The sequence below is a fragment of the Gossypium hirsutum genome, chromosome A05 (genome assembly GCF_007990345.1).
Source record: "Gossypium hirsutum isolate 1008001.06 chromosome A05, Gossypium_hirsutum_v2.1, whole genome shotgun sequence".
NCBI lineage: Eukaryota > Viridiplantae > Streptophyta > Magnoliopsida > Malvales > Malvaceae > Gossypium > Gossypium hirsutum.
Genome location: NC_053428.1, coordinates 99,659,126 through 99,672,180, shown reverse-complemented (window position 1 = coordinate 99,672,180; position 13,055 = coordinate 99,659,126). Strand labels below are relative to the sequence as shown.

Sequence of the window (13,055 nt, the reverse complement as noted above, 5' to 3'; positions counted from 1 at the left end):
ATTACATATATAACATAAATAGGTGAAGAAAAAAAACAATTAACTGTACCTATGATGCAAATTACAACATTACATAAAATTGTATGCAACAAGTAGAAACACAATTACCCAAATTACAACAAATAAATAATCAATAATACAAATGATACAATTAATATGAACATTACAAATAATATAAATGATAAAAAAAAATAAAGAATAAATCTATATACATCAATAAAGTAATTCAAAATGTAAGAGTAAGTAAAACCAAATTTAAAACTATAGCATAAGTCTAACAAATTACTCAATGAAAATCAAAGTAAAATAAAAAGGATAATTTGCATAAATAAATAAACTATTAATAATAAAATAAGGACTCATATATAACATGCTTGAATTCACAGGGACCATATTCGAAATTGTCCCTGATCCTGAAACACTGCATGAAGGCATGGATTAAAATGCAAGATTATACAAATTTTGGGGAAAATTTAAAAGAAAACCGAAACAAAATAGTTACAAGAAGGATTTAATCACAATGCAGCGCAAAGGGGAGGGGACTGCTACATAAATAAACCATTTCAAGCGCAAGAGGGTGGATCCAGGTCTCCAAACGGGCTGACACGCGGACCCTATCCCCCCCCTTTGAAACGGCGCCGTTTCAATAACAGGCCATTTAACCTTCCTTTTCCCATTCCTTCCCCAAAACGCAGCTAATCTTTCCAAATAAAGTATATGCTATCAGCCCAATCCCTTAGGGTTTCATCTAGCAGGCGCCGCCAACAAGAGGAGCATTTGAGTCATGAAACCATTTTGCAGCCTTAAGATCTCTCCCCTGTTTTCTATTTCAACGAAACAAAGAAGATCCATGGCGAATTTGCAAAGTAAGATCTTTTCTTTCGCTTTAATTACTTTTTATTTTGAAATACAATATCGAAAGATTGAATAGGAAAAATGAAACGATTCAACGAAAAAAAACTAAAAGCCAGTAAAAAAAAACTAAAAATTACCTTTTTAAATTTGCTTTTGAAATACTTTCTCTCGTATTTAGTATGCGTGCGTAAGTGTATACTATGATTAAAAAAATCGAGGTACAAATAATGGCTTTTTATAGCCAAATTTACAGAATAAATGAAAAATAAAAAATACATTTTCCTTCTGTCACTTGGCTGTATATTCTGTTGCTGATTCTTCTCGTATATTCTTTTGCAGGTATAGAGAAACGACCGTACGGAGAAAATCGCTCGTGAAAGCCGTGATTGCAGCACTGGTGTGTTCTGGAAACCCCTAGTGCTTTCGGCTGCTGAGATTCCCCTTTTGGGTTCTTTCGAGTTTGGGCCTTTTTGCAAATCGGGCTTAAGGATATTGGTCTTTGGGCCTCTGTATATGTTTGGGCTATTCGGGCATTGGACCAGATCTGTTTTTTTATTTTTGGGGCTAGTATAAGTTTAGTGTTTATTAAAGGTTGTAAATAGACTATTTGGACTTTATTTGGGTTTATTTGGCTGACTATTTACTTATTGCGAGTGAAAAAATAAAATAAAGGGCCGGGCAAAATTGGTTGACTACAGTTATTTTTTTTAAAAGTTGAGTGACTAAAATAAAAGTAAGGTAATTGTTTTGTCAACTATTCCAAAGTTGAGTGACTGTTGGTGCAAATTACTCTTAACTAAATTTATATTTTTATTACTTTTTAATTTAATACTATTTATATAGGATTGTGTTATCAAACTAGTCCAAGAAACAAGCCACGTTGAATTTGTCTAGTTAAGATCCAAAGGAAATATGATCAATTATAAAAATAAAAATAATTATAATTATAATAAATGGTTTAAATGTGTCAAATGATACTATACTTTTTTCCTGAAATTTAAAATTTAAGCCATATACTTTAATTTTGGAGCATTAAATTTTTATATTTTTTGTATTTAAAAATATTGACCCCTTCATTAGTTTTACATTAAAATGGTTGATTTGTCAAAAAAAAAAAACAATAGTTACTCTTTTAGCTCCATTATTTATGTGAATTTTATCCTTACCTTTAAAACCACAAAAAATTACAAGAAAATATTAAAAGTTAAATGTATTTTTTTATTTTCAATAAAATATATTTTTAAAAAAATGAAAACTCTTTAAATTAAAAATATTTTTTTTAAAAAAATTCATTTTAAACAATTCAAAATATAATAGGTGTTCTACAAGGGTAAAATAAAATATTAAACAAATAAGTATTTTAAAAAAAAATATTTATCACTTTTTTAAAATTACTTGTGGAATAATAAAAGTAAACTACGTATATCAAATACTCTCCCTTTAAAAAATATATAAGTATATATATATTGTTCTAAAATTTTAAAAATATGTTATTTACTTCATAAATGGTAATAAAATCTCTCCAAATTTTGAGCTATTCATTCGATTCATATAAATCAAATTTTAACAAATTTTTTATTTTAAATAAGATATTTAGTTATATGGCAAGAATATTTTTATGTAAATTTAATTATAAATATGTAATATTAGTACAAAATAATTTTTAAGCAATGATACAAACTCTAAAACAATTAAGATTAAATTTAATTATTTTTTCAAAATACAATATATTAAAAAAATTTCATATAAAAATAGACCTAGTGTATCATGAGCAAAATTTTCCACAATATATTTAAATTTAATTCAGTTATTTTTTCTAAAAAATTACACTAATATTTTTAATTATTTATAATTAAATTTAATTAAAATATTTTTCATATATAAATTATTTGAATGAAATAATGATAAAAACTCTAAAACTTAGCTCCAACCTAATCAAACAAGTTGTTATATTATTATCCAAACAAATGCAGAAGCTATAGCTAAGTTTTGAATCCAACTTGGGCTTCTTATAGCTTAAGCTAAGAAATGGAGAGGAGGACCATAAACATTTTTAAAATTAAATAAAATAAAAAGATGTGAGCATATGATAAAGACTTCTAAACTAAACCCAAACTCTTAGATACGTTACCCAGATTTAGCATGGGTACATTAGATACATACATACATCATACATGTATCAATATATATAAATATATATATATAATACAAGTACATTAAAAAAAAATTAAAACATCATACCTCATTTCTAAACATATATAAAAAATAGAGAGTGAAGATTTAATAAATTAGACTAGCAAACAATAACACCATTATATGTCATCGGTTCACAGCATGTATACATGGCATTATGTAACATATATGATAGAACATTCAGCTATGAGATTAAGCACAAAAAAAGAAAAAAATGGAAAGCTGAAGCAAATGTATACTATTTTCGGGAACCATATGCAAAGAATATCATTAATTCGATTTCAATTCCAATCCGACTAATTTCTTAACCAAGATGGGAGATGATTCGAGAGAATTTACAAGGAAAAAGGACAAAACCAAAGCCAAAACAATAATAGGTGACTGTAGACTCTGCTCACTAAAGCTCATATATTTGTGGCCAAAATTAAAAAGAAGACATTACTTGCTACAAACTCATTTATGGTCGATATAAAACTCACCGTTAGGAACCAATAACGAGACCTTCCCGAGTGCTGTTTGTTGTCACACGAAGCACTGCTTGTGCACTTAAAGGAGAGAGCTTTGACAGACAAAAGTTCTCCCAAGAGCCCATTTCTGGATTCTCAGATACTACAGTTGAGAGACCATGGGACTTCTCATATACAGTTTGCAGCTCCAAAAGAAGGGTTCGAGCAGCCTCCCGTGATTCTGGGAGCTGGTCGCTTAGTTGGGATGCAGCTACTTGTATCAATTTGTCAATTCCATATTCTTTAATTCCCTCAACACCCTGATAAAATCAAATGAATAAAAAAAGAAAAATCATAAAATACGACAGGACATCTATCAAATCCTATAAAATAAAGCAATCAATCATGAAAATAAGTGAACAAGGATATCAGAGGTTGAATCATCAGTATGCATGAAAAAATGGTGGGATAAAAAGGAAAAAGAAACAGTAGCTTTGCAAACCATATATACCAAAAATACCCATATATAGCTAGACGCTAACTACTTTAAATGAACTTAGTTAATAGAAATCTATATGAACTATGTTGCTGCAAATATAGCAAACAACGGTACCATCCAAACCAATGAAACAAATTGAACATGGTTAAGACTGCAAAAAAAATGGACTTCCTTCCAGGTAAATAAAATAGCGCTAAGCATATCAGATCCCAACTGCCTACCAGACGTGGAACACTACGACTAAAGCACATTGATGCCTTTGCTCGAATTCGTGGGTTTCTGTTCTTCAGATAGGGTTGCAACTTGGGCAACAACAACATAGGGGAAACTGAAGTAGTCATAGCCTCTAAGGCCCTCTCAGCTGCCTCACATACAAATCTTTTGTCTTGTGAAGCCTTAAGAAGAAGCTGTACAAGCTGTATCAATCATATTTGAACACATCAGAAAATCCAGAATAGGTTTAATTGTTTCCCAAGATGAAGAAACATTAACAAAAGAGAATAATATCAAAGATGGAAATGCACCATCCAAGGCATAGGAGCAGCTAGACTAATATGCAATAAATCGTAGGGAATGTGAAAGTACCAGGGGATCCAAAGAATCAATCAAATCATCATTATATGCACTGAAAATATCAGCAGATGTCATAATTGCAGTTTTACAAACAGCACTCCTAGGATTCTTCAAGGACTTAACTACAAGAGGGATCAAATCACCCCTGCACATTAGAACAAGGAATAGAATACACTAGTCAAATTAAACCTAAGACACCCGATTCTCTAGTCTTTCTAGTCAGATAACCAAGTAAGAATTTGAGACTTACAGCATACTATGCATTCTTTCCTTATGGAATACTGATAATCGACGAACATTATTGAGTGTTTCAACAACCAGAATCCAATCTTTAGAGTCAAGTCCAGGTAAGAGCTTCTGAAATAGGTATATATGCAAATCAGAAAACAGTACACCAAATATTAGAAATTGAAGTGTAAACCGAAAGTAAATTATACCTTAAGACATGTATCAACATCTTCTAGATCACTCAAGTTCTCAGATTCAATGTATTCTACTTCCGAATTAGCTACCTCCACTCCAACATTTACAGTTTCACCTCCATTTATTTGAACAGAAGCGGAGCTTTTATTGTGCTGCAAATTTAAAGTTTCACCTCCATTTATTTGAACAGAAGACAGGCTTTTCTTCAGCTGCTCTTCAACATTTTCAATTGTCTTCCCATTGCAAGGCTTAGTAAAATTCCCTTTACTGGAGCTGTCATTCTTCCTCTCAGGTGTAGGTAAAGTATTGAGATCTCTTAATGCATTCCCCGACATTATAGAAATTAAAGTCTGAAACTGAAAGGCAAGGAATAGACAAACAATGACATATTCCAGAGAGTGATCAACAATGAACAAACCTTACAAACTTGCAGCAAAATTAAATTAATTGCTTGGCCAGTTGGTTTAGAGAACTCCATAGCTGAAAACAGTAAAAATCCTTTCTTTTTTTCTGCATATTCAACGACTACTCATCTTTCATCTCAGATCAACACAGAAAACAAAGTGATTCTAAGCCAAGCAATCGAGAATCCTTAAGCAGTAATCATATGTTCAATGCTTGAATCTTTCCTTCCACAAATTTCATCTCATTTTTAACAATTTATACCTATAATACCTACTACTGTACAGCCTAACTGCCAACATTTTAACCAACATTCACAAATTAGGCAATATTTGAGCCACAAAACTGCCTACTTCCACTTCAAATTTTTCTTTCTAAACTGCCATAATCTGAAAAACATTTTACCAGTTAAAGACTCTAAAGCCTCAATTAAACCAAATTTACCACTTAAAACAAAAAAAAAAAGCCAACAACAAATATACACCAAAAAAAATATTTAATTATAAATCTGCGTTGAAAGATATAATCAACGAAAACGAACAAATCTAAGTAACTCTTCATTAACTTTGATTAAATACAGATAAAAATACACGGTTCCACAAATTATGAAATTTCCAGTTTCCACAACAAAATTTAAAAAGATAATCAAAGCAATTGCAAAGAGAGATCTAGATGTCGAAAATGACATCACATAAACATTAAAAATAAAATAAAATAAAATAAAAATATATTATACTAAATTTATATATATATGAAAGATCTGACCGAGAAATGTGCTTAATTTTTCTCCGAGATTTAAATTTCACGAAACAAAAATCAAAAAATTAATTATATATATATGTATAGAGAGAGAGAGAGAGAGAGAGAGAGAATACCAAAGATGGAGAGAGAGACGAAGCGATCGGCGAACACTGTGACTCGTGTTAAGACTGACCAGTGAAAATGGCGACTCTTTTATATAGAAGGAAACAAACTGATCCAAAACGATATCGTTCCAGGCTATTGCGGGAAGAAAATCCGACCGGGGCCGGCAGGCACGGGTCTATTGCATGTGACTGTGAGAGACGGCCTTTTGTCTTTCTCTCTCTCCTCTCTCTCTCGCTGTTGAAATTAATTTTTATTTTCTAAGCGCCCTTGGTCTGGCTTTAAATACCGAAAATGCCACTGTTCCATTTTTCTCTTTAAAAAATGAAAAATGAATGACTGCAGAATAAAACATTTGAAGTTGACGGTCCAATATATAGAAAAGGAAATTTTGATTTTTGAAAAGGTTTTAGGCTCCCTTCATTTTGGATTTAATAATCTCTTTTTTTAAGGAATTAGACATCAAATAAATTTATTATTGAAGACTTTTGAAGTTTCATGTTGTTCTCATAACATTTATTTATAATATTATTTTAGGAAAAAATAAATTAATTGATTTTTTTCTTTTTGCTTTTTTATTAACATCTATTTATATAGTGTCACTAGACATTAATTAATATTTCCTCTTTTTAAATCATACATTGCCGTAACATTAGTTAGCTTAAAAGAGGAAAACCATGAAATGGATTGTTTTTCCTTTTCCATGTTGTTTAGATGAGGTGATTACTACACTATCAATATAATTTTGTAGCAAAATAAATAAACATCTATAATTAATTTATATTTAATGTAATCACAGCATCTATTAAAAAATTTGTTTTATTATTTATTATAGAAAATAAAATTGATTATTACATAATTAGAAATTAGATTTCCCTTTTATTTATATGATTTCATATGTGCATTTATAAATTGATAAAGATAATTTTTTATTTTGCAAATAAGATTAAAAGCAGGCATCATCATCCTATTCATTCCATTTACAAACCAATAATTTATAAATGATTTATATATTCATGATTTCTAAAATGAATAAATAAAAATAAAAACCTTTCACATGGGAAACTAGTGTCGGTGCACCATAATTTGGGCTGCTATTATTGAGGAGACATTCAGTAATTTTCATGGGCCTTAAGTAAGCCATATGCTCCTGTCTCCTTTTTCTTCATTTTTATTTTTTAAAATTTTATACAAATGGGATGTCAATTTCAACTTCTTCTTCTTCTTTTTAATTCAATCCTTTTTCCTTCATTATTTATGGATAGATATTCTGTTCAATAAAAAAATTTCACATGTCAAACCTCCTTTTCTATTTTTTTATTATTATGTTATTACCCCTAAAAACATACTATATCATCCTAAAATTTTTAGTACACACAATAATATTTTTTTAGTAAAACTCAAATAATAATCACATTTAAAATAGTAAACATCTTTCACCATCAGACCATTACATAAAATTCATAATTTATTATTTATATCTTATTAAAATAGATTTTAAATAAATTAAATGGACTTGCATTTTTTTTATATAAGTTCTTATTCCATGAAGTTATTAATATATAATTAATTAAGTGTTCACTTATGGTTAAAGCAATCATTATTTCTCCAGAACAACCTGAAAAGCGGTCCATAATTGAACAATTTTTAGTTGATATTTGGTCCTATTTCAAAGTTTTAAGAGAATGCATTGATTTATGAGTAACCTGTATGATTGGTTATCTATCGACTATTATTGAATTTCATTTTAATGAGATAAATTATTTTAATTATCATTATTTCTTATTTCTTATTTTAATCGTGCGACAACTAATAATACAATTACGATATGTTGTGATGGCAACAATCATACCCTTAGTTAGACCTTTGACTACATCTAATTGTACTTAAATAATTGCATTTCAAATGATTTTCTTTATTCAGTTAGATGTTCCCTCAGTATATAAAATTTTAATCCGTTTATTTCCCATAAAATGGTTTTTGAAAAATAACTTACCTTTATCGAAAAAAATAATATTTTTTATATTTAGATGAATCTGTGTAAAATATTTTCTATTATTTGGTAGATTTCTTGAAAATATTTCGTAAAAGTTGTTTGCAATTAAACAAATATACATTTGAGATTTATGAAGTAGTGAATTTATTACAAAGTGATATTAAGGTGAAATTATAGTAAATAATGAATCTTCATGATGTTAAGGATTAAATCGTAAACTTTGTGAAATTTATAATTGAAACAAGAGGAGTGATCTGCATAAAAAATTGTTAGGTGAAATAAGACATTATAATGAAATTATTTGATAAAAGTGTTAATATGATGAAAAATAAATTACATGGCAACAGAGACTAAGCTGAAAATTGTATAACAATTTAAGTGTGAAACAATTTAATATATGAATAAGGAAATTATGATAAAAGTTTAATGAATGTGTTATGAGATAATGAAATATGCATAAAGTATTGCAAAAGTGAAATTGTGGAAAAATATGAAAATTTTATAATGACAAGGACTAAAATTGTTAAACTTGAGAAAATATGTAGATGAAATAATAGAAGTGAAATACATAGAAATTTGATATGTAAAACAACATATTGAGATAAATTATGTGATTAAAATGTAACAAGAAAGAAAAATGATTCAATATGATTAATTAGTGAATATTAAACTTTTATAACAAAAAAGGACTAAATTGAAAAGTTATGAAAATTTATAAGAAAATATTTGATAAGTGAAGAATGTAGTAAAGAATGTAAAATCTCGGTGTTTTGACCTAATGTTCAGGACAAGTATGAGGGTGTTACAGTAAACAGAGCCTTATCAATTTGGAAAATATTTTACGAAAAAAATTGATAAAATATTTTACAAGAATAATAAAGTAATTTTACGTGGACCATCCTATTTTACATGAAACAAACGTCGAAAATGGCTGAAAATATGAAGAACCTAAATCATGTATGTTTTCATTTGAGAATTGAAAAATTAATTTTAAAAAAAAATCAAACTTGGCTCTTATTCAAACCAAGAAAACATAAGAAACATAACCAATTTAAAAATAGTTCCAGGCAGGCCCAAAACTTCAAAGGCCCGTGATAAAGAGAATTATAGAAACATAATAAAAACAAACCCCAATTTGACTCATTGCACTGGCACCCACTCCACTATCATTATTATTTCAGTTTGTCAGTTCCAGATCTCCAAGAAGAAAGTCTGATTATTCAGCTTGGGACCCTTTTTCTCTCTACTCTCTTTCTCCAACAAAGACACTTCAGTCTGGTTCCCTTGGCTGCCCCATCTCTATTTGCCAATGAGCGTAACTAGGAATGCAACCTACCAGGTAAACCATTTCCTTTTTCTTTAAAATCGTCGTGGCTAAACTATGGGCTAACTGATTAGGCAATCTATGCACATGTCTGAATAGAATAAAACGAAATCCTTATTTTTCTCTTTGAATATCTCTAATGTATGTGCTAATTTGTGATTATCTGCTAAAACTGCTTTGCATTTGTTAATGACAGACTTGGAATCCCCCTCCACTATCGCCTCTGCCAACCCCATACCAACCCCTGAAAGCACTGCCTCTAAGCATGCGAGGGCCTCCACTCCAAAGGTCGACCCCACACCAGTGTGTAACCGTGACTTTGAGACCAGAACCTCCCTTTTCGCGTTTCTTACTATAACCCACGAGGTAGATATTTTGAGGTATGAGCCTTCTAACAGTCTTCATTCCTTATTTACTCTAAAACAGGTACTCATTTCCTCTTCCAATCTGTCCAACTCCTAAATATAGTTGATAATTAATTATGATACTTTATGTAGATTGATTAACTTAGATCATATTTCTTCATTTCACATTAATTATAATCATAAATGTGAAACATGTGTTGAGGTAAAACTAACAAGGTCTTCATTTTAATTTGTTGAAAGAAATACTGAACCACCTAATCTAATATATAGTGATATTTGTGACTTAAAGTTTAATCAAACTAGAGGAGGGAATAAATATTTTATTATCTTTATTGATGATAGCACAAAATATTGTTATATATATTTTCTTAAAAGCAAAGATGAAGTTATAGAGAAATTCATTCTCTATAAGTAGGAAGTTAAAACCCAACTTAATAAAAGAATTAAGAGAGTGAGAAGTGACCGTGGTGGTGAATATGTTGAACCATTTGGTAAATTTTGTGCACAACATGGTATTATTTATGAAGTGACACCACTATACTCTTCTCAATCCAATGGAGTAGTAAAGCAGAAAAATAGAAGCCTAAAGGAAATGATGAACGCAATGCTAGGAAATTCTGGGTTTTCAAGTTGTTTTATCAACGAATTACTTTTTAAATAAGGTACCCTGCAAAAAAAAAAAGACACTGTATGAGTTATAGAAGGGTAGGAAACCTTCCTACAATTACTTGAAAATATGAGAGTGTCTTTCAAAGGTAATGGTTCCTTTATCGAAGCAAATAAAAATAGGTCCTAAAATGGTGGATTGTAATTCCATTGGTTATGCACGCCACAGCAATGAATATCGGTTGCTTGTGCATAAATCAAAGAATTCTAAAATTCACAAGAATATGATATTGGAATCTAAAAATGCCTCATTCTTTGAAAATATATTCCCTTGTAAGACTAATAAAGTTGGGTTAAGTTCAACAAAACGAACTTTAGAGATTATTGATAATCAAGACTTTCAACAAGAGGTTGAAGTCGAGGCAGAGCTAAGAAGAAGTAAAGGGCAAGGGTGGAAAAGTCCTTTAGATAAGATTTTCTAACCTATATGCTGGAGATTGAACCTTAAACTTATAGTGAAGCTATACTCTCATCTGAAAGCACTTTTTGAAAAGATGCTATCAAGAGTGAAATTGATTCCATCATGAAACATCATACATGGGAATTAGTGGATCTACCTTAAGGAATTAAACCATTAAATTCTAAATGGATTTTCAAATGAAAAATGAAAGTAGATGGAACAATTGATAAGTACAAGGCCAGATTGGTTATAAAATATTATAGACAAAAGAAAGGCCTTGATTACTTTAATATATTTTCTTCTGTATCAAGAATAACTTTTATAAGGATGATACTTGCTATTGCCACTTTGTGTTCATCAAATGGATATTAAGACAACTTTTCTAAATGGAGATCTTGATGAGGAGATTTACATAGAACAACCTAAGGGTCATGTAGCTCTAAGGCAAAAAAAAAGGGTTTGTAGATTGGTGAAGTCTTTGTATGGACTTAAGCAAGCACCAAAGCAGTGGCATGAAAAGTTTGACGGTGTCATGATATCAAATGGATTGAAAATTAATGAGTATGACAAATGTGTGTATGTCAAAACCACTGTTGATGGATATGTAATTTTATGTTTTTATGTTGATGACATACTCATTGTTGGAAGTAACAACGAAATGGTAAAATGGACCAAAAACTTGTTAAATTCAAGATTTGACATGAAAGATATGAGACTTGTTGACATAATTTTAGGCATCCAAATCAAAAGGTCATTTGAAGGCCTTGCATTGACTCAATCACACTATGTAGACAAGATTCTTGAGAAATTTCGCAAGGATGATTGATGAGTCACTTAACTAACTAAAATCACGACAAAGGCAAGCGCACCTATCGAATTGTAGTATAGTTATGGTGAGTCAGGAATATCGTACCCACGAGGACTAAAAATACTAGTAATTACTATCTTTTTATTATCCAACCGATAAATTGAGGAATTGTTTTTAATCTATAATTAACTAAACTAATTACTAAGAACGCGACAGAGAATGGAATGAGACAATACTGAAATATAACCAAAGAGAAAGACAATATCCAGGAAAGAATCCACCTAGATTTCACCTATTATTTTGAATCTAATTTAAACAATTTATTCACTTGTGCCTTGATCCGTAGAAATCCCTAAATTATGTTAATATTTCTTTCGAAAATAAGAATAACTTACTCTAAGTTGATTAATTGAAATCTCTTTCTAATTAAAACCCCTATTGCCGCATTAACTCGATCTATGGATTCTCCTATTAGATTTGAATCTAATCCGGTATATTTATGTCATCCTATTTTTAGGATTGCATGTAACTTCACTTAATTATGCTAGATCTACTCTTAAATAGGGACTTTTGCTCCACTGAATAAGCACATTTAATATGAATCGATATCTTAAAAATATCAAAACACGAAATAAGCATACATAATTGAGAACAAGAAATTAAGTATTTATCATGTAAATCAGAAATTAAATAATAAAATTTATCATAGGTTTCATCTTTTCTAGGTATTTAGGGAATTTAGTTCATGTTCAGGGAGGGAAACATCTCAAAATTAAAATAACAACAAGGCATAAGAAACCCAATAAAACTTCGAAGGAGATTTGAATAGAGATCTTCTATCTTGAAGGAGACTTGCTTCTGAGTTGACTCCGACGACCTTCGAGTAATTTCTTCGTTCTACTTTGTGTATCTTCTCTAGTCCTCTTCTGATATGTATTTATAAACTTTAGAATGCTCAGAAACCCTAAAGATTAGGCTTTTCCCCGTAAAAGAGAAGTAGGGTTCGAAATCGACACTGGCTGGCACATAGGCGTGTGCCTAGCCCGTGTGAAAATGCCCAGTCCGTGTGGTTCCTGAAAACAACTCTTTTTGTCTGATTTTGACCCATTTTTTACTTTTTTCACTTCCTTATACTCACCTAATATAGAAACATAAATTTAAAGGATTAAGAGCATCAAATTCATTGATTCACATAATAAATTATCCAAAAACATGCCAAGCATGGGATTAAAACATGTTAC

At 30.0% G+C, this 13,055-nt stretch overlaps 2 protein-coding genes and 1 long non-coding RNA gene across 3 annotated transcripts in view; 2 read left to right on the top strand and 1 right to left on the bottom strand.

The window, feature by feature from the left end:
- The first annotated feature begins 585 nt into the window (after positions 1-585).
- On the top strand, positions 586-1,550 carry LOC107959841 (uncharacterized). Its single transcript, XR_001700989.2, has 2 exons — positions 586-866; positions 1,195-1,550. It is a non-coding gene; the product is annotated as an uncharacterized lncRNA (long non-coding RNA).
- A 1,754-nt stretch (positions 1,551-3,304) lies between these two features.
- LOC107959842 (uncharacterized) lies at positions 3,305-6,615 on the bottom strand. Its single transcript, XM_016895989.2, has 6 exons — positions 6,267-6,615; positions 5,004-5,345; positions 4,817-4,923; positions 4,579-4,711; positions 4,215-4,409; positions 3,305-3,814 (listed from the first exon to the last, which is right to left on the bottom strand). Exons 2-6 carry the CDS (start codon positions 5,322-5,324, stop codon positions 3,530-3,532), a joined length of 1,041 nt encoding a protein of 346 aa, XP_016751478.1. The 5' UTR covers positions 5,325-5,345; positions 6,267-6,615; the 3' UTR covers positions 3,305-3,529.
- Positions 6,616-9,432: 2,817 nt separating this feature from the next.
- LOC107959844 (bidirectional sugar transporter SWEET4) overlaps positions 9,433-13,055 on the top strand; it is a 37,906-nt gene continuing 34,283 nt past the window's right edge. The window contains exons 1-2 of the mRNA XM_041114258.1: positions 9,433-9,590; positions 9,772-9,955. The gene's annotated coding sequence lies outside the window, so the exon portion shown is untranslated. The remainder of the gene's footprint in view (positions 9,591-9,771; positions 9,956-13,055) is intronic.

Coding starts and splice junctions, on each gene's coding strand:
- LOC107959842 (XM_016895989.2), bottom strand. CDS start 5,324: ATGTCGGGGAATGCATTAAGAGATCTCAATACTTTACCTACACCTGAG. Junction 4,712..4,816: donor GAAAGAATGCATAGTATGCT/GTAAGTCTCAAA, acceptor TCTAATGTGCAG/GGGTGATTTGATCCCTCTTG. Junction 4,410..4,578: donor TTGATTCTTTGGATCCCCTG/GTACTTTCACAT, acceptor TGATTGATACAG/CTTGTACAGCTTCTTCTTAA.